The sequence below is a fragment of the Pyrgilauda ruficollis genome, unplaced genomic scaffold, assembly GCF_017590135.1.
Source record: "Pyrgilauda ruficollis isolate IOZ18807 unplaced genomic scaffold, ASM1759013v1 scaffold22, whole genome shotgun sequence".
Classification (NCBI taxonomy): domain Eukaryota; kingdom Metazoa; phylum Chordata; class Aves; order Passeriformes; family Passeridae; genus Pyrgilauda; species Pyrgilauda ruficollis.
In genome coordinates, this window is record NW_024521428.1 from 8,200,289 (window position 1) to 8,222,627 (window position 22,339).

At 41.3% G+C, this 22,339-nt stretch overlaps 2 protein-coding genes across 3 annotated transcripts in view; both read right to left on the reverse strand.

The window, feature by feature from the left end:
* Positions 1-22,339, reverse strand: part of DHRSX (dehydrogenase/reductase X-linked) — a 163,352-nt gene that overhangs the window by 138,911 nt on the left and 2,102 nt on the right. The gene's annotated exons all lie outside the window — the stretch shown is intronic.
* ZBED1 (zinc finger BED-type containing 1) overlaps positions 11,067-22,339 on the reverse strand; it is an 11,802-nt gene continuing 529 nt past the window's right edge. Inside the window, exons 1-2 of one of the 2 annotated variants that reach the window (XM_041468481.1) lie at positions 22,125-22,289; positions 11,067-15,907 (exon numbers count right to left, since the gene is read on the reverse strand). In XM_041468481.1, coding sequence (XP_041324415.1) covers positions 13,769-15,856 — 2,088 coding nt within the window. In that variant the 5' untranslated portion in view covers positions 15,857-15,907; positions 22,125-22,289 and the 3' untranslated portion in view covers positions 11,067-13,768. Of the gene's footprint in view, positions 15,908-22,124; positions 22,290-22,339 lie in introns of those variants that run through there. The other variant, XM_041468480.1, reaches the window with a different exon arrangement.

Below are 22,339 nucleotides of genomic sequence, written 5' to 3' on the forward strand. Positions count from 1 at the left end.
TAGCTCAAATGTTATGGCTCTGCAACAGCCAATTTGGTGTGCAATATTTTTCAAGGCACAATTTATTTCTGAGAATAAAAAACCAAAACCACTTTCTTTACTATAACAGATCTTATAGTCTTATTTTCATCAAGCCAAGCTGATCATCAGTTTCCAGCAAAGCTGATACCTGGAGCTACTTCTCAAAGGTAGGTCTAGCCAGGTAACAGTGACAGGACCAAATAAAATGGCCTGACATTTTGCCAGGGGAGGCTTAGATTACATATTAGGAACAGCTTCTTCACTGAAATGGTGAAAGCATTGGAACAGGATGCCCAGAGAATTGCTCAAAAAACATGGGGATGTGGCACTTAGAGACATGGTTTGCTGGTAAACATGATGGTGCTGAGCTTATGTTTGGACTTGATGATCTTGTAGTTCTCTTCCAGCCTAAATTATCCTATGATTTTAAGCCAATAAACAGCACTTTCATTCCACCCCACACTTAACAGCAAGAAGTTATAGCTGTGTTTAATTTCTGTTGGGTGCTAAATAATTAAAATAATTTGAATGAAGCTTTCTTTTTAAGAAGCATAAAGGAACTTAGCAATGTAAACATATCAAGGGGAGTAAAATAAAAAATAACTTGAGGAATAAAAACCCAAGAGCTTGCATTGGCTTGTCTGGCAGCTCTCTGCTGTTTCCAATACTTTTCTGTCTAGGCCTTTTTCCATAAATATACAAGGCATTTGAAACACATGTGTTACACTGTGCACTGACTGCTAGGTGATTTGAAGGATATGACCCTAAAATGCAATTTCTATTCCAGACTCCAGCCTTACATCTCCATCAGCCCCCTGTAACACAAGGAGTAAACAGCCAGCCCACTCACACTCGGTTCTCTGGTGCTAGCCACCAGCTAGCATCTCTGCCAGAAAAAAATCCTGGTTATACAGAAGGTAAAAGGTGAACAGTTCCTTGCAAGAGAAAAGTGGGCCCCTGCCAACTCTGCAAGCTGCACCAGCAGCTTCTGTAGTACTTACATCAGCATTTTTTTTGTTATTGCACTTGAAGCTTTGCAACTATCCAGACAGAAAATCCAGCAGTGCTGAGGGTCACACCACTCTCATTTCAGCACAGTACTACCTTCCTCCCAAGGCATGCTAAGACATCTGGCCAACGTGTCTGTGTCCTCATGCAGTCTGTGACCAGCGCTGCTGTCCCAGCAAAGCCCAATCTCTGCTTCAGGGAGTTACCAGCATTCCCTGTTTTGCTTGGGGAAACAGAAAATATTATCTGACTGAATAAGCTGTTCTGCAAGTGCTGTCCTGCTAATCTTTGTGGTAACTTTACAGGACAGTGCTTTGCCCTGCATGAAGTGCACCAGCACAGCCAGCCCCATGCAGGTTTATCCTGGAGGAGAGAAGTGTCCAAGTTAAAAACCAGTAGTTGCAGTCAAACGTGAGGCACATGGGAGCACTGTCAGAACAAAGAGGGACATCCAGAACAACTCACCAGGATGACATCACCTACACTCCTGCCACAGCAGTGACATTTCTCTAGGGAGCACAGGCACTTTGGCAGCCCTTTATTTACTCAGCCCTTTGTGGAGTTAAAAATGTCAGAGACTGGGCAGGAAGAGGTCTCAGCATCTCCCCCTCCAAGCTGCCATGTGCCAAGCCAGAGGAGCACACTGCAAAGCCACTCTGACATGGACCCTGATGCCTTTGCAAGGAATAGACCATGCCTACAGAGAGGGTCCTGGCAGAACAGCCAGACACATGCTGCCCAGTGAGCCACCCAGCCTTGGTCCCTGTCCCCACAACCCACAGCAAAACCACGTGCCAGCCATCAGCCAGACCAAACTTGCAAAGATGACTTTGTTCTTTACAGCCAAGGGTGGCAGCTTGGAAAGATCTGAACTGAAAAAAAGTGGACTTAATTGCTAAATTGCAATAATTTTCTGTATACATATGTGGGTATGTCTATGTTTTTTCTTCTTTAGGGAAGAAAACAAATACTTTGCTAATTGGATTAGAATACTGGGGAAAAAATCATGGTTTTCACTTGTGTCTCACTAGAATACTTTATGACTAGCATTAATGAGTAAATGTTCACTCTGAAAATTGATGTGGAAGAGATGGATAGAAGACACAGTTAATAGCAAAAATCCTACTAAACATAATTATATTAGAGCACAAACTAGTTAGTTCATATGCCACTATAGTACAACCCTAGGAGGGTCAGGCTTAAGCTGAAGTCCAGGCTTCAACACTGCCCACCTATTTTGTTGTTTTACTTCCTCTTTTTTGCATCTTCAAATATCCCTTTCCTCCTTGGAGTGCTGGATGACTACACATAATGTCTTTAACAGATTGACTCGGAAAAAGAACCCATGAGGACTACAGGAAGAATACATGCCTACAACCAAGTGCAAAGAACTCTGCCAGCACCTACTAAGCACTACTAATGGCAGCATTTGCAGCTCTTGACACTTGCTTCTAATTCAAATTAGTTGCTCTTCAAATATCTGTATCATATAATTAGGAAGTACAGCATCATCAAGAGAACATGGATTTTGCATTTCTTGACCTTTTTCCTACTAATTTTCAGCACAGTATTTAATGTTAAAATGGTACACCATGAAATGCGGTGATTCCAGCTAGGACTGCACAAGTAAGACTGGCATATATAGGCAGTGGTGTTAATTAGCATGAAAACACTCCAGCCAGCAGACTAGGTGATATCTGTATTTACCTGGATGACTTTATTCATTAACAAGATGTTATTTTGGAAAAATATGCCAAGAAAAGTCCTTGTACCTCAGCTATAAGAAGCGTTTCATAGCACAAATGTCCCAATTCTAGTTACCAGTCAGTTATCTAGTTAGTTCTAGGTTATATCCAGTTGCCAGAAAGACAACAGCTACTGCTCTGCAGGCACTCTGTTCACTGGGATACATCCAGTAAAAAAATTACAAGCTTCATCACTGAGTCAGTTCTGGTCTGCAGAAAGTATAGTGCCAGTAACGTTTTGTTTACGAAGTCCTTTCATTCTGTGCAATTCTTAGACTGTTGCAGATTTCGTAAGTCATTTGCAGTGGTACCACTGAGCTTTTTTTAAAGAATGAGGTCTGACTCCAACTCCTTTGTAATTTCCTTAATCGGGACTGGTTGACATGCTTGTCAAAAATACTGTCATACAGAAGTATCTGTTTCTGTTTTTAAAATAACCTTCCTAGAACACAGTACACCTTGTGGGTTGGCTTTGTAAGGGGCCCTAATCAGCAGTTTGGGTACAAATGGCTAACATGGAGCATCACCTGCCTCCGGCTGCAGCACATCGCACCTGGGCAGCTGGAGCTGGCAATCAAACTCTTGCCCACATGATAGCAGATAAAAGCTTAATCCCAAATTCACTGAACACTCATAAGGTTCATTAACTTCAGCCCCTGGTTTGTACGTTTCCTCATGCCAGTGAAGTTCACATCTGAAGGTAACTCGGTGCAGACCACGTGTTTAGTTATATCAACCACATTACCAGTGTTACCAGTGCGTCAACAAGAAGAAAAATACAGGTTTTAACCGTTGCCTCAAACTCCTCCTTCAGAAACAAGTTCAGTGCATTTTTTTTGGTCCAATTTCCTTTTTTTTTTTCTTTACCTCTCCAGGATAATTTAAAATATTGAGCAATGTTAGCAATCATGGTTAGGCATTCCCTCAGACAGCAAAATGTCCATGACCCGGAAAGCATAGTCTGGCAGAAAACAGGCACACAACAAAAAGCAGAAGTGTATCAGAGCCAAGCACTCTAACCCAGCTTTATACAACTCAGAGAATGTTTTGGGTAGGATGAGGGATGTCATTTTTGTGCCCATTTAATGTTCTGTGAAGTATCAAAGCTCTCCTAGCAGAGCACAGATATGATTAAATGAAAACAAATGTCATTATTTTATTACAAAACTATGTCACTTTCTTTTTTCTTAAAAGCAATCCTGATGTGAAGCAAAACTTCCTTGCTTTTTTGGTTATCTGCTTTGGGAACTGCAGCTCTCAAATATATTCTTTCCTTGCTGGCAATATGCCCATTTGAATCTTGCTTTATTCCACTACATCTGCAGCTTTAATGCAGTAATTCATACAGTATGACAAAGCCACAAACCCAAAATCACTCTCTGTAATTTAGAAACTTTGAGGGTAGAAAGCTTGAAACTGGCAGGGAACAATTTCTGCAAATATCAAGACAGGACTGCATGTGTGTGTGTGTGGACATATAACAGTTTTTACTCTTAACTGCACAAATCTTGATCCTTGCCCAGTCTGTAAGGCGAGGCACACATAATCTTAGTGACACGGGTTTTGAAGTATTTCCTAAGAATTCATTGTTCAATGCATTAGAAGTTTTACCATGACTGAGTTGAATCAAGAATCACACATCAGTGCCCATGGAACTTCAACCCTACTCCAGCACTGCGCAAGGAAGCTCCAAGTAAAGCACTTGTGGTGGCACAGTACCTACATGGTCTAAGAAAACTGACTTATTACTTAGCTACTACAAAAATATCTCTAAAAATAACATCATGGGGTCTACTTACTTCCACCTGCCTTCCAGCCATGCAAAATGTTAGGAGGCTGCTTCAGCACTCACATCTAAACTAAACCAACAAGGCTGTGCAACTTGTCCTCCACAGGCAGACTCACAGGTGGAGTCCACACAAGGTCCTGCATAACTCAAGACCTTAATCCACCCAACTGCCCTGTCAGTAAAGCTCTTACATTCCTCAGCTGAGTTTCTACAACCTCCAGTGCCTTCAGCTGAAGTGTGGATGAGTGGAATTTGGTTAAACAACTCTTTTTATAATGCAAAGGAACAATTACATTTTCTAGCTCATTTTCTTGAGTTGCAGCATCTGATCATTAGCACCAGAGATGCTAAAGCGAACAGAGTTTGCTCTGTCTAAACAAGATCTTAGGCCAAATAGCCCCCAAAACTGCAGTGATTAAAAGACTGCAGAAGCTTGAATTTGCACAACCAGACATTGCTTGGCAGAGTGCTGATTTGAAGACAAAGACCATATATCCTTTGCAAAGATACCATCTGCCCATCGTTAGACTCAAATGCACAGATGGAATCCATCACTTGGCTCTGAAATCCATCACTGCTTCAGCTGCACAAGCAAAAAGCAAACACCCAACCTTCCACCTATAATAGTGTACCCCCATTCGCCTCCTTTCCTTTGTTCTAAATTAACAAAGGAACCTAAGTTCCTGTTTACTGAGGAAGGAAGATCCACGCAATAGAAATGCTCATTCACATCTACTGGAAGTGTTGATTTCATGCTTTTAACAACTAAATCATTGAAACTGAAACATCTTACAAGCAGAATAATGACTAAGTAAAAGAGGGTTGTTCTTTCACTTGTACCCTCACTGAAATACCATGGGTCTGCTTCTATATTGCTATGATGCAGATAAGGGCACAAAATGAGGCACTTACATTTAAGCCTTTTACTCAGAATTTTACCTAAAAATGTATATATTTACACTTCACATTCTCCCATATTTGGGCAAAATGCGGTTACAATTGCCTCCTCCAACAACAGAATAATTAAGCCTTCCAGCATATGAATTGTGGGGGAGAATATTTCTCTTACTTATGAAGCTCACCTACATTTGAGACTTAAAAGTGTTCCAATAGCTTTTTCAGATAGAATAATTCCATGGATACTAACCTTGGAAGCACAATGGAAGACAAAATGGACACATGTAAAATATAAAATTTTACTGTGGTTTGCACCTCATACGCAGTCCACCCCAAAATATTTGAAAGACATTGTAAGAGACACACTTGTGATGCCAGCATTTTTAGAGGGTCTGAAGGCAGAGGATGCAAAATGGATTGCTTTTGGAGATAAGGTCCCTAAATCTGTATTTAGACACCTATGTCAAGGAGTTAGTGCATAGACTCTGCAGACTCCTTTTAAGGCCACATTTTGTATCATTTTAATCTTAGCCTAAATATAAATATAAAATGAACGAATCATTTTGTAGTCCTGATGTTTGTGAACTCATCACCCAGCAGTGTCACCTTCTGCACAATCTTCTTCTAGGGGTGGCCAATCAGCCCAGGGAAGAAGCAGAATCACGGCAAAAGCCCTGGCCCATCTCCTTCCTTCAGGCGTGTGCAGACCAGAAAGCAGCCCCAGCAACACAAAAACACAGGGAAAACACTCTGGAGGAATCTGTTTTTCCCTCTGCGGAGCACAGCAACTTTCCTAAACAGCCTAGAGAAAAGGCAGAAGTGCAGCCAACAGACCAACTTTGCGCACTGAGCTGATCCCCTCACTGCAGGGAAGAGCTGTCTCTGGGATAAAATAAGAATGTTATCTTCCATCAGCTCTAGCATGCACTGCCAAAAAAGGCACAAAAAGCATATTGCAATGGTCTTAACAACTGACAAATAGTTTCATATATTATCTCTGAATTTATCTATCTAAAAAGAACTGTGAAATCTTTGTGAACATTGATGAAGGGGAGGTGGGGTAGTGTGGGCAGAGCATGCACAAGGTGGTTTGTATACAAGACTATAGCAGAACTTGTTCATGTGAGCACTTTAAGCCCACTTAGGTGTTGAGTCATACCTTCAGATACAACACACACAAGGTTGTGCTTTTCTCACTTCACTTCTCTGAGCAGGTACACAGGAATCTGTGAGCAGCAATGCCAGTCTCATGCTCTCAAGACCACGGGGTAAACACTGTATTATGCTCAACCCACTGCTCATTCAAACCAGGCAGCAAATCATGAACAGTGCAGGTAAACTTCTGCCTGCATTCACCAAGGCTTGAAAACGTGCACGTCACATTCTCCTATTCTTACACTTGGAATACAAGAGGCACACAGCAAATAACACAGCAAAGAGCAGCACCAACGTACTTGCTGCCTGTGCAGGAAATAAAGTGGGGCTTAGAATGAGGGACAAAAGGGATACATGCTCCACTCATCCACAAGATTGGCTTTCTCACCACAGTGCTCACTCCCTTGGGACCAGACAGATTTATGATCAGTGGCAAGTTCTTGGACTGCATGTGAATGTTTATCTATGTAGATCAATGTGTGAAAATATCATCCAGAAACAGTCCCTTCAGCCCACATTCCCACGGGCTGGAGGCCAGGTCACAGCTTTAATCTCCCTTCTTCTCCAATAGCTCATTAATGAGAACTCTTCCCTGGCCATTTGGGAGTGCAGGAGTTTTTTGAAGTTAACAGAGCTCATTGCCAGCAGCATGTGAACACCAAGAAGTGTGTAAAACAATCGTTTTACAGCGTTCTTAAAAGTCAGACTACAGGAAGGTCAGTCATTTACCATTTCTAAATGCTATCAAGATTTTTGGACAGGAATTGGAGACTCCTGATAAAATTTCAGTGTTTTGCCTAGATGGACCCACTTCCTATCTGTTCCCATAAGTAAAGCAATTGCATTTTCCACATTTGTTATTGCATTCCTTCTGTTTATATAAGTTTTGCTGTGTGCTCAAGAAACTTTTATTTGGTGCCAAAGCACTGAGTGCATCCCAGAGCACAAACTCACACCAAACTGCACTAACACCCATAACACAGAACTGTGCATTGCTGGCAAAAGCACTTCATTTTTCTCTCTCTCACACACACACCAGAAGGTCGTTTTTGAGAAGATGAAAGTTTCCCTTGGAGCACTGCATTTACAATATGGGAGGGGATATTACTGGCATGAGCTCTCCTGATGCTGACTTGACATCTTCCTTGTTATAACTGCAAATTCCTATCACTGTAAACCTAACTAATGACTCATGAGAAAAAAGGCAAACAAAAAAAGCAAAAAGAAAGAAAGGGAGAACGAAACCCTTTCAACTGCAGTGTCTGCAGACACAGTGACACACAAAATGTCTCAAATTTAAAAGCAAAGCAGTATCCACTGGAGAAATAAAAAATGAGTGAGTTTTTCATTCGTAACTGCAAGTATTTGGGGACAATGAACAGAGAAAATTGTATGTAATCAAAGAAACTGCCTTTTTAAAAAAAACCTTATTCTGCATTGTTTGGGCAAGCACTGTTGAACATGACATCATGCACATGCAGCTATGGACAAATACAGCCATATTTTCAGTGAACTAAGCAAAACAAAGGGATTAATTCTCTACAGATATATCCAAATTATGAGGCCATCACAAACATTTACAGACGCATTTTAATTATCTCCTTCCTAAGAGTGTTAAAAAAAGGACATTTCTCACTTATCTCAAATGAAAATATCCCCTCCTGTCTCTTATACTTACAAACAGGACTGCCCTACTGCTTCTGATAGCTGAATCTTGGTGTACTTCTGACCATGGCATTTATTCCAGGAAAACCATTGTAAATGTTACCCTCAAAATATCTATCAAATAGGAATGGAAGCTTTACTGTCTATATAAAATATTTATTTAAATATCACAGAACACTCTTTTCTATGTCAGTATTAAACACATGACTATTTGAATAATCACAAAATTTCCCAGGCAGATCTTCAGCCTAGAGCACAAACCAATATCTTATTACAGTATTTACCTTAAACCCCTATCTAGCAAGCAGCACAGATACTATTTCTACCCTGACATGCTTATTATGCCTTGGGCTCTGAGTGTAGTTTCCTAGCTGTGCTGACTTCAAATCCCCAGCATATTCCTCTTACATGGGCAATTTTGATCCCATTGAGCCATGTGTCCAAGTGTACAACACTGTGGAGACAGGAAGCACCAGCCCTGCCTTTTCACATCATGGCACAGGTGATGTAGCCCCCATGGACCTGGAATAAGAACATAGTTTAAACTCTTTAAACTGAATTTTATCTGCTCTCAAACAAGTCTCTCTAGAAGAGAAGCTGGAGTTTGCCTCCCTACTGGTTCCACCCAGCATTCTGCCAAGGCAGGACCAGGGAGAGAAAATAGGACGGATGATTTGGCAAACTCAAGTCACTGGAAGTAAGTAATTGCGATGCAAGGAAACTAGCACACATGTGCAGCAGGTAATAGTTTTTTCAAAACCTGAAAACAAGTTGCATCTGATCATCATTTCAAAGCACTGCAGATGGCAGCATCACTTCTGTGATCTTCTGGCAGCAAGAGAAATCAATACCACTCAGTGTGGAAATGTCAGCAGAAATGCTCAAAAATCTTAATATTTTAACAATTCCAAGTTCTGAGGGACACTTATTTGAAAATATTTGCTGCAACAGCCTTTGAATTTTTAAAAACATATAAATCCAATTGTGTTTTTAAAACACATGGTAAGCTCAAAGACAGTGGTTAGGTTTTAATTTTTTCCATTTTTTTAATGTTAAACTCAGCTCCTTTGTGGCATTTTAACCCAACTGCAGGGCCACTGAAGGGGCAACTGCAACAACAGTAAATATATATTTATTTTTATTGTTCAATCTAAAGGAAATTCTTTTGTACAAAAAAACAACATTATAAACTGCAACTGAAGAGATGTTTTGAAATTAGTTTAAATAGTATCATTAAGACATGCTTTACTGACGTGCTCTTAAGGCAGACATAAAATGAAGCTGTATCTTCAAATTCTCTGTACAGCACCAAATGTTACTAAAAAAGCAAAAGCAATTTCCATAATTTCTCTATGTTCCCTAAAAATGTTTTGAATTTAGCAAAACATTAATTTGGAGGAGATAAGGCAAGACAGACCACATAGTCTGGTCCAAAGGGAAAAAAAAGCCACAAAACTTAAGACACCACAAGAGTCCTTTCAGCAGAACTAAAAAGACAGTCTAGACTAAATAACACCACCAAAAGCAGGATCACCAGATCTTCAGAAGGACACTCAGAAATTGAGACTGTCAAAAGGAGGATGGTGTGCAGACAATAAAATGTAATTTTTCCAGCATGAAGTTTCCTTTATCCAGTTGTCACGGAGTACGTAAAATACACTACTTCTGTGTACATATACATGTATTTCCCCTCCTTCAGAAATGTCCTCAGGCAGCCCCTTCTTTTTAAGCTAGACAAAAATCAAGAACTAGACGTCACTTTTAAGTTTTCAGAAGTCCTATAAAGTATTACAAATAATCAATTTGTGTTTCTTTTGCTTTTAATATTCCTGCCTGCTTACAAATGCTCCTGTAAAGCTAATTGGACATCATGACATTGGTTAAAGAAAATGCTTGAAATTAATCTAAAAGACTACTGCAACAGAAACTTAAAACCATACACCCTTTCCATAAATAATACAGAACTTTATTGCTCTCCTTTAAACCAAAGCACTTCAGACATTGTTTGCTGGAAAAATTCACCTTTTCAACTTTAGTATGGTTCAGGATTTTTTCTTTTATCTTCTCATAATCCCTGATGGCAGAGGGAGGTGAAATTTGTGCAAGAGTTGGTCAGAAACCCAAAACTCCCTTTAGTTATATCGTTACCCCAAGAAACCTCACCTCGCCCACTGAGTTTTAATCCTGAATTGGCAATACCTAGTTGGTGACAACGGCAATTCTTCTTTTGACACAGAATACATACTTTGAGAGCCTGTTCAAAAATTCACTTTTTCAGCATGAAAGTACTCAAAAGCTGAAGTTTGTTCCTCTATTGCCCCTCCAAAAAGATGTCTCAGCTGTACTGAAGGGAAAAGGAAACATCAGGCTGTGGATTCAAAGAAGCTGTTAAGAAACACAAACATAAAATTGACTTAATAGCATTATTAGGAAATTGTTCTGGGCCCACCCTTAGCAGCAACATGAGGGTTAACTCAAGTTGTAGCAATATTTAAAACAGCTCTGCAATTTTCCTTCTCCACCCAACTAAACAACAGAAAATCTTGTCAATAAATGAAAACCACCACACGTATTTAAGTGAGAGAAACCATCTAAACTTCCAATATTTTTCATCCTCATTTTTTTTAATCCAAAAGATTTGTACAGCATTTTTAAAAAATAACTTACAGGATCAAAAGGAAAATAAATGCATAGCTTTAAATCCTCAGAATACAACCTCCCCCTATTGCGGAAGAGTTCAAAGTCATAAAGTGCTGTAGATATGACCACACATCAGACAAATAATCTAGTAACTAACTTATTTTTCTGGTTTATTTAACAATATTCCAGGTTTAGAACATTAAATAAAAAATCTCACAGACAATGGGTAAGACTAACAATGGTTTTGCTTTTCTTCTCCTTTTTTTCAAAGAATGCTGAGACACATCAATTGAACCAACTACAATTTTATTTTGGATACCAAAAAATAAAAAGAAGCTGGAAGGAAGAGAGTAGTGCATTGCACTGATCTCAGTAAAACTTCTTGTAAGCGTCACTGTTTATTTTCAGCCCTAGGAGGATGAAGAAGGATACAATGCTGCCAACAGGGGAAGGCCAAGCGCAGACTAAGGGTGCTCTGGGCTTTGCCTTGATTGTGAGGGCACAGCTTTAAATTATGCTCATGTAAGACAAGATCCACACACTTCACACCAGCATTTGTGCAGGTCCTGGAGGGAGGGCTTGCAGTGGTGGTAATAGCTCCTGCAAGTCATGGCCACAAAAACCAAGAGCTCTTCCCGGCAGACTGCTGGGGTGTCACAGGAGCTCAGGTATCTCACTCTCTTCCACAATTTGATTTTGTTGCCCTCACAGATAGCTCAGTTACTTGTGAAATTTTAGACCAAGCCTGAGTTTTGTGCCTTGGGCAAACATATACACCTCTTCAGTGGACATGGAGAGTAGCAACATTCAACAGGATGCACAGTGCATGTACTTTGTACAAGTGCAAATCAGTTTTCAGGGGGATGGAAAGTGAAACCCCAGGCTTTACTAACAGCCAAACACAGGCTGCACCACTTGCTAACTGCATTTTTTCCAGGTTTAAACATTTTTGTTTACGTAGTTGCAAGTACTTACTCCACTGTTCCTTCAGCCTAACCTCTGTCATTTCTCCTCACTCACCCATCCCTTCCCACCACCTACAAATAACACAGAGGCCTCAAACTTCCAAAAATTATTAAACCAAACCATAAACAAACCATTTGGCAATAGATTCAATTCCATCGCCATTCCCATTTTTGTATGTTCCTGCTGTCTGTGCTCTTTTTACAACCCAATGTCCACAGGCGTCATTGTGATGAAAAAACCCCAACTTTCTTCCTCCAGAACAGTAACACACAGATATTGCTCAACATAGTTGTAGACTAATAGCGAGGTGGGGGGGGGGTGAAACACCAGTAAAAGAAATAAAACCCCAAGCAAACCTTGATTGTAACTGGAAAATGCCAAGAGTTCTCCACTGCAGCTCAGAAAAAGGACATGGTGCATCCTATTTTGTGTCTAGCGTGAACTCTGATCCTGTTTATAACCTGCAGTATTTCATAAGAGATGGTGGGGGGGGGGTTGTCAGGTTGGTTTCCTTTCTTTTTTCTTGTCTGTCAAGTTCTCAAAGGGGCTTAAAACACTTATGCTCAGAGACACAAAAGGGAGTAGTTACAATACACAACTAATCGGAAACAGTACTCAAACATTACACTGGACAGGACTGAAGTCCACTCTACAAAATGAATTAAAAAGAGACAGGTGAAAAAAAGTTTTTAAGTGCTAACATAACAAAAAAAAATTTTAAAGATTCACTAAATACATGTGAAGAAATTCAGGGGTCCCCTTCTTTTAAATATATTTACATAATATTAAAGCTTTTTATTTTGCTTTTCTTGCCAACAAAATTTTCAAGCTACCCTGGGCAAAGTCCCCATTAAGTGAAGAGGTTAAGGAGTTTATACATAGACAAACCATTAGACCAGTAGCCTGTAGACGTCTGCCTGCCCTCTCCCCCTCCCTCCCTTACCAAAGGGCTGATGCCTTGCCTGCTACACACTATGTGGCATCAGCCATGGCATCGGCACAAGGTGAAGGTAACACAGCACTGCCTTGACCCCACACTTGGTTCCCACTTTGCAAAAACACAAGAGACTACAATCAGGTCTTGCTTAGACACAACGCAAAACAAAAAAACAATTTTGCCATTTAGCTGCAGTTAAATGGTAAAACTGAACTAATGTGGACACAGCAATACCAGTTTAAGTGTTCATACCATTTACACTGCACTGGAAAGGAAAATAAATTATCCTGGTATAAATGCATCCACACTACAGCCTATGCCAGCACAGTATCAGTTAAAATAATAACACATCAGTCCCCTAACCAACATAATTATACCAGCTGAACTTTACTAGCATAGACCAGACCTAAGACATGAGGTAGTGAAAATTAGGCTCAAGATCTTTTTTCATTCCATAGCAACAATATATTCTAAAAATATTAACTGCTCAGATCTATGGATTTTAAAACCATTTTAAAATCCAGAATTTAAAGCTAGCATCCTGAGTCACACAGGATTTACAAATGGAGGCATAAATTTAAAAAAAACTTCCTCAAGGTTCCTAACTCAGGAAAATAATTTTATGATAGAAAGCACATAAGCATGTGTTTATCTCCCACTGAAACAAGTGGAAAGGAAGCACATGGATAAGTGCTTTCTGAAATCTGGGCCACAGTCAGAAATCACGGTCTTTGTAGAATTTATTTCCTCATTCATTTCAGTGCTGTTTGATCACAAGTCATTCATGTTTTAAGACAGTGGGAAAAACACAGACAATGGAAGCTAAATCAAATTTGTTACAACTGTTCAATATTTACAGCATTCATAGCATACAACAGAAGAATTTTTGGTAACTTAAGACAAATACCTCTTCTCTTTGTCATTAAATGTACCGCAGCAGTCCTGTTAAACAAACCCACTGTCTCGAATATTAAAGAAACTGTTGTTTATGTTTACAGAGTCATTTAAATTAAAAATCTGTTCCTGTTCCAAACCCCACTCTCCTTCATCTTCGTCCTCCGGCTCTGCCTCAGACCCATTACGACTGTTTTCATACAAAAAGATCTGCTCATCCACATGAGCTGGAGCTAACCGGTTTCTCTTTGCACTCACAACATTAGCAGAAGAACCAAAAAGGCGTTCAGGGAAGACCCTTGTGGCCAGAATACACCAGTATTTTTGAAGAACCTTTGGTAAAACTGGAAAGAGTGCTAGTCTGTCAGACCACCACTTCAATGGGTCTTCATTCAAACCCAGGACCTTTTGTGACTTGAAGTTGCTCAACTCCTCAACGATTTGAGCATGCCATTCCTCCTGGTCTTCCACACCTCCTGTCTGGCAAAAGATCTCTGCGAGCATGTTGTTGATGACACTGGTAGGAGGAGGAGTAGAGGAGATGATGATTTTTTTCATAGGGGGCTCTTCTGAAACAGTGAAGAATTTCTCCTCAGTTCTAAAACTATTTTCTTTTACTTTCTCCAGCAGGCTTTTTGCTTCTTCCACCACTCTGTTTTCCACCTGCTGCCTCTCAAAGGCTGAAAGAAAAGGCAGTTTCTTGTAGCGGGGATCCAAGAAAGTTGCAACATTGAGAAACATGTCTATCTCAGGTGTGTGCTGGTAGGTGGTTGACAACTCTTTAGCAATCACCTCCTTTGCCATGCTGATTTCTTTCAAATCATTCTCTTTGATGTTCAGAGTGGTATTCAGAAGCATGTGGAGAAGTGGCTTTACCATACTTATCGTCGGGTACTTTGAAGCAGACATCATCTCTGCAACCTGTTTGAAAGGCTGGAGCAGCTCCACCAGCCCTTCGATTGTATTCCACTCACTGGATTCCAGCATGAGGTGGTGGTTGTTGCTGTCCTCCACGAGAACAGCCGCAATGACAAACTGCTGCTCCTTGAGGCGCTGCAGCATAGCGAGCGTGCTTCCCCACCAGGAAACACGGTCGCTTACCAGCATGCAGTGGAGAATATTCTGCTGCTTCTGCTTTTCACTCAGCATGTACATTGCGACCGTAGACTGCTGAAAATACTCCACCAGCTTTCGACACCTGGCAAGAAGGTTGCAGAGTTTGGGGAGCTGAAAAGCTTGTTGTATTCCTGCATTAAAAGTGTGCCCCAAACAAGGCATCTGTACGGGAATATCTAAGAGAGAGCAAGCTTTTACAATGTCTTTACTGTAATCTGTTGTAGCACCAAAGACTTTTGTATTGATCCCCCACTCAATGAATGTTTCATAAAGGACTCGTGTAATGGTCTCTGCAGTGTTATCCTCCGGTACTTCGAACGTTTTCAAACAGCGCGAGTTCACAGCCAGGCAGTTGGCAGGACTGCTGCTGAGAAAGTGAACTGCCACAGTTACATACGACCTGTTCTGGTTTTCACTCCTCCACATGTCTGTGGATATGCCACACCAGAGAACCTCAGTGAGCTCTTTCAGCACAATTTCTCTAATAGCACTGTACTTTTCAGGAATTGCTTTTGTACAGAAGTACTTCCGGCTCGGAAGTTCATACCTGGGGTCTGCTGTTCGCAAGAGGGCCTTGAAGGTAGGCTCATCGACGATGGAAGCTGGATACATGCCCTCGCAAATTAAGCTGATGACTGCAGACGTCAGTTCCTGATGTTTTTTGTTTTCGTAGTTCTGGTAGGTCTTCATGATGAGGCTATCTTGAACAACCTGCTGCGATGACTCCGGCTTGATTTTTGAAAATGCTGTGGCAAAGGCTTCCCTCATTTGCTCAGTGTTGCTTTTCACAAACTCACAGAATTCATCGGGGTGATTTTTCTCAAGGTGGTAGGAAAGGTTGGATGTGTTTCCTGAATAGGCAATCTGTGCCATGCAAATACGGCAGTAGATCTTCTTCCACTGTAATATGCATCCTTCTGCATTGGTATCAAACCCAAAGTACTTCCACACTTTACTCTTTGCTCTCGGGTGAGCCACTAACTTTAGGTCTGATGGGGAACCTTCTAAACTTTTATTCTCCATTGCTTCTTGGCCACCGTCCCACCTTTTGATCCTTCACTCATTAATGAGTACCTGATAAAGGCAGTAAGATAAAGATACAATGAGAAAGCACAAGTTTGACCACACTCAACTATGTGAAATCAGCGTTTCTGTGAATGTATCAAGAAACTTACTCACTAATTACATTTGCAAAATTAAAGATGAAATTTGCAGCAAGTGTGACCTATAAGAAGCCCACTGGATAGTCAAAAATTAAAAGGGGTTTTAATAGATCTCATTCTGCTGTGAAACTGAGCTAGAAGACCCGAGTAAATATTTTTTTTCTGGAATTTCATAATTCTGGGTAGAGAAAGCATAAGTACCACCACAGACTTGACAAATTACTGTCACAAGAACTGGTCATCTGCTATAGCATTTTCCTGCCTCTTAAGTTAGAACTAGACCAACATCCTCTTGCCAAAGAATTACTGAACTTTGCTGTTAACATTTATTTCAACTGAAACCTGACACTGAAGGAGCAAAGGTTTTCTTGTTTGTTTATTTTGAAAGAAGTTTTATAAGCCTGATCTAACTGTTCCAGCTTTTGCTTTAAAAAATCATAAAAAAATCTGTGATGCAAATTATGGCAATAATCTGCTCCTCTCAAATGTAAAGATGTTTTCTGACTGAAATAAAAGGAAAAGGAGCTTGAACCTAAATGCAGATCAACAATACATGTCTGACACCTTTCTGTCCTTCTCTTTCTGAAATCAAAGTCATCTCCTGAAGTACTAGCTCACATTCGTGGTTCCTGGAATAACAGTACATTATAATCACAGGAAAAGCAGACAGGGAAGCACTAATAATTGTTATTATCCACATCAGCTGGAAAATAATTTTGCAGCATTTTCTTCAAAAGGCTACAGAAGTTGGGAGGGGATGACACTAGAGATGAGTATGGCGATAAGGCAAGACTTGGCAATCTGTACCTTGATATCTGCACAGGAAAACACTTCACATGCAAGTGCTACTTGAGGCCTACAATGCCTCTGTGAACAGTGCTGGCAGCCGGCAGCCACCAGAGCTGATCTCACTACACCAAAAAGCCAAGTCACAGCACAGCACAATTGCAGTGACACTTCTCTATTTCTTCCACTCCACCGTGACAGCAACAAGCCCTTTTCCAGGGCCTTGGCCAGCACTGAGAAGGAAGACATTAGTTAGACAAGGATGCAGCTTCCTTTACAAAAATCCAGAGAAAGAGAACAGGAGAGGAACATAAGGAGCGTCAGACTGAAAACAACAGCACTGCTACTTCTCTGCTGCTCAGGAGCTGCACCTGTGCCCAAACCCAGAAATCCTCAGGTGGTAAGACTGGCTGGTTAGGGCAAGAAGAAACAATCTTTTTCATATTGCTGCAAGGGAATATTAAAAAGGAAAAAGAAAAAAAAAAAAAAAAAGCATGTGTGCAAGCTTCTCTAGGGTGCTTCCTGCTGTTGGAGAACATTCACAAGAAAAGACGGTTTTCTCTCTAAACTACAGCTGGTATTTTGCAACATTTTCTGAATGCCTTGAATGGAAAACCAAAGACAGGTTAACTGATACTAAACATGCTTATCTAAACACAACTGTTTAGAAGCAGAATGAGAGATGCAGGGCAGGCATTTTATTGGATTTGTTCTGAAGATTTACTTTTGGGTGTAGACACTTTGCATTTTTTCCTGAGGGAGGGGCAAAGTTCTGCCTACTAGCATGCCTTCTACTGTGATTCATTCAGTGCCTTTAAGTTGCCAGGATAAACTATTGATTCAACATGGTAATGCTGCCTAATTCCAAACATGTGCATATCAACAGCACCAAGGTATGCAATCCCACAAAAACAGATGATTTTGAAAGACCAAGTGGTGTAATGTGTAATGAGGTAACCCTGCCATGCTATCAGATAGCGCACTGACATATCATATTGATACATATTATCATAGCTTTTAGATTCCTCTGTTTCAACCCATGACATGGTGTCTCGAGGAAGCACAGAGGCTCATGGCATTTCATTAAAATCTTACAGCTTCCCCTGCAGTTTACCTGGCAATTCTTGAAAGTTAGGAAGAAGGCACTGAAATAAAAGAGTTGATGCATCTTTAATGTTCAAAATTAGTGTGACACACCTTGGATCATAAAAAGTTCATCACCAACTGACAAAGCAGAAGTTATTTCAGAGTATAGGAGTGTTACAGACTCACCCCACTCTTCATTCTTATGCATGTCACAGCTTTGCCTTCACTTTGTGATGTATCAGGCACTTGGCAATAGTGGCCCAAGTAGCATTGCTACAGCTAAGGATATGCCAGTATAACACAGCCTTTAGTAGCAGCTCAAATATAAACTGCTCATCATGCCTGCCTCTCATCGAGTGTTATACAGCATAACTAGCATTATGAACACAAACCCAAACCCCACACCTCTCTTTTTACTCCAGGAAGAGGTAAATTTCACTTTCAGAAAAACAGTGTTCATAGTCTAGTCCTGGCAAAAACAACAGCAACCCTGAATTCTCATCCACAGGAGAGCACCTTTGGAGAAGCTGCTGTTTCTTTCCCTTGCCTCCTCCATACAACACCACCAACCAGTACTAGGACAGAGGTTTCTAAGAGCCGGCAGAGAGGATCCCCAGCAGGCTTTGCAGCAAACTCTGCTGCCACAGGAGGAGGAAGAGTCCAGACTTTCTGGCCCTAGCACCTCATCCCTGCTGTTCTTGGGGCAGGCTGTGCTGTCTCCTTACACCTCTAAGACTCCCTGTCTCATTCTCCTAACATAAACACATGACTTCCCTCTCCAGGGCAGGCCTTGGGCCAAAATATCAATGCTAGTGGTGGCTTGTGTCGTGGAAGGCAGCTGCGCTACCCTTGCAGGCAGGGCTCAGTTTCCCCACTGGCAAAGAAAGTTGGTTCAAAGACCACACGACAGTCACTTGGATTGTGAAACTGGGATGTGAGGAAACGTGGGGTGCAGACACCCTGCAACCTTAGTTCTGCCTCCCTGTGCACGCACAGCAATGGCACCCTGTGGGTATCCCTGTCCCACAACCTTTGCCTCAGTCACCAGAGGGGCAACCATGAAGTGACTCCTCATTCCGAAACTAACTTAATGACTCTTTTAGGGGCTTGCGTGGGGAGAGGGTTTAACTGCTTGATGTAACTGCATTTTTGCCTGCCATCAATCCTTTCTACCTGGTCATTTCCTTACCCACCTCTGGATGATTTACAATCTGGAGCTCACACAGCTTCGAGCAGGAAATGATCAGGCTCCCACTATGCTTTAGTCACATAAAGTAAGAGACCTCAAAATATTAATCAAAATTAAGAGATGCATGATCCTAAATCAACACTTCTTAATTAACTGTAAGGAAACTTGGTACAAATGTGGATACTGAGTAACTAAAAATTGAGGGAATTAAAAAAATGTATGAAATTTCAACCACTTTTAAGAAGAACAGCAGTCACCTTTAAGATCTCCTTAACTTAATCCACATAACCACCTTCTTCAGATACAGTTTTCTACACATTACAGGTTCCAAATTTAACTACAAAGACTTCCAAACTACTACGTAACACTCAGGATTTAGGTTTCCTCTACTAAATTTAAGTGAAATATGTACAGTAGAAGAAAAAATACAGGAGAAAGATGTCAAATTCCTTGAGAAGCTTTTAATTATATGAACCATTTTTCTTATCGGTAGGATGACTTTTGGTGATCACATTCCCACTGGTAATATCCTGGTGTCACAATTAATATTGGTTTATCTTTTATCAATGCACTGATTAGATCTGTGTTTTTAAAAAGCTGTTTTAATCAGGAACTTTAGTCATTCAGGGCTTTTTTCCTCCCTCCAATTAACTAAGATTAGGAAGTAAAGTCCAAACAGTAATTTCTAAGAAAACCATTAATAGTTTAAAGCACTGAACACTAAAACTACATATTAGCAGTTATACTGTTTATGCAATTAGTACTTGGAGAAGTATTTTTAAGTTTAACTTAAGTTCCCCTTTATTTCTGCACTTTCCTCTATATTGATTTTAGTTAGCGAAGCAATCGCTGACTGCACACCCTGTTTGTAGTCTCAGCTCTATATTTTCCTTCCCTGAGCTTCAAGATCAGAATTTCAGCTCAACTTCCCTACTCTGTGTTGAGGTGGGGGACATTCACTTGAATAGAGAATGTTATTATTTTTTCAGTTTGCAAGTCACAACAATTACCAGGTTTTTGCACTGAACCTAGATTTCAGAGCTCAAACTCTTTCCCCAAAAAAAGGTCTTGAATTCCATCTATAAAAATCAGATGAACTCCAGTGGGATGTGAAAGAACACATGGGTCACTTTTAAAAGCACATGTGCCAAGAGCATGCAACTCTTGAGTTAGGGTAAGGAAAAATAAAAGTGAAACTAGTTTCGTTTACTTGGATTAAAATCCTGATTCTGTCTTCAGAGGATTCTTATCCTTCAAACAAGGATAAGAAAGCAAGCTTTTCTTGGAAAATTCTGAGGCAGAAGGGGTGCATTCAGACCAGAACCTTCCACTCATCCACAGAGCTAAAGGACAAGCCAGCAGACATCTCTCTCTTTTACATCTTCAAGTGAGATCTGCAGTGCTGTTGCACAGAGTGGGAACTCTGATATAGAAACTGGGGCCAAGGAAGACAGGACCAGAGGAATGGCTATCTCTGCCTCCCAGTCCTGTCCTTCCCAGCTCTCCTTTGCCACTCCAAACTCTCCTGAGGAAAGCACCCCGACAATAAAACGCCTGTACTTGTGAGAGTTATGGATACCCCTTAGAAAAGATACAGAAAATTTTAAACATACACACCTTTCTAGATTACCGTCTGAAAAAGGTACCCAGGGTTTTCCTACAGGAACTGTAGTTTACTGATCCAAGATTGTTCTAACAACACTTTCACTTTTTGTTACACTGCCATCACTATTTTGAAGTTAGTATGGAAACGAGGTTCATCTGGGTAAAAAGGCTCTTGTTAAGGTGAATCACTTCTTTAAGCAATGGCTGGACACAGCGAGTGAAACCAAGGCAGCAGGTAACTGCCAAGAGGGAACTGCGTGCAAACAACTAGCTGAGGAGGAAACCGCTTGTCCTTGAGAAAAAAAAATCACAAGTCAGGGCTCAAAGAAAACTTTTCACATCTGTCAAATCTGCCTTGGTCCCTCTTGGTAAGTGACATTTCCTGGGTTGGATCTCCATTGCCTTCTTCTGGCATTTCCAAATTCAACGCTTTTTTTTTTCCACTAGCAGCAAAGAGCAGAGTGCAACAAAACACTGGGTCACATTTTCATCATGCTGTTTCTCTGTGGTTCAAAAAAAGATTTGGAAAGTGTTACACACCCTAGGCAAAATACCCAAATTTCCTCTGCCAAGAAATACTAATGCTAGAAAAATGTTCAGATGACTTCAAACCATATGCGCATCTGCCCTTTTTGTCACCAGGGTCTTCTCGTTTGTTTGAGGGTATCATTGCTGCTTTTTGAGAATGAGGAAGGGAATCCCAACAGAATAATCAGGAATGAATAAAAAGCACCCAAACACTACCCAAGGATGCGACATGTGATAAGATGAACAAATAAGCTTCTATTGTGCGGTGTACTTATTCCATCTCCTTCCCAGTACTTCAGGTATTGTCTATACCAATATTCTCATCTGCCTGAACTCCTTACTGAAACACTAGGCCCTCTCAATATTACTTTTTTTATGGTTCCTCTGGTTAAAACTAGCTACAGGGCCACAAAGGCTTACTTGCTGATAAGGAGAGAAAGTTAAAGGCATGGTCTACAATGCAACTGTATGGTCAGCTCTGATGATAACCTACACATCTGCCTGAACTCATAGTTTGCTCTAAGTTTATAAACTCAGAAACATTTTAGTCTTCAAGAGAAATGCAAGCAGATCATTGGTTTTTTTCTGATAAACTCAAAGTTTCCCCTAAGTCAGCACTGAACACACTGTTGATCCAAATCAGAAAAGTGCAAAAATTTAACTCCTTAAACCAATGACTAATCTGAAGTCCCTTAGAAAAAACTACAAGTGTCACTCACTTGCCAGCTTAAAAGGCTGTCAGCGAGCGTCAGCCGGTATCAAAGACTAAGTTTTTGGAGCACAGGTACGTTCCGCTCCTGGAGCAGCTGGGACAGGGAAGCCGAAAGCGGCGGTCCCGGCCGCCCCGGTGGGGTGGGGGCACAGCGGGCGGCGGCGGCAGGAGCGCCCGGGCCGGGGGAGGCTGCTCGCCGCTACCCGCCTTCCAAGCACCTACCTGGGCTGAGGGAGGGAGCGCCCGCGCGGCTCTGAGCCGACGTCTCAGGAGACACTGTCAGAGAGCCAAAGAGAGCAAGAAGAGAAGCAGGGACCCCCGGACCACGGAACCCCCACACCGCCTCGCGAGGCCACAAGTCAGGCCGGCGTGCAGCCAGGCGCCCGTCCCGGGCCCGGCCCCCCGCCCCGCCCCGCGTCCGGGGCGGCCGCGGCCCG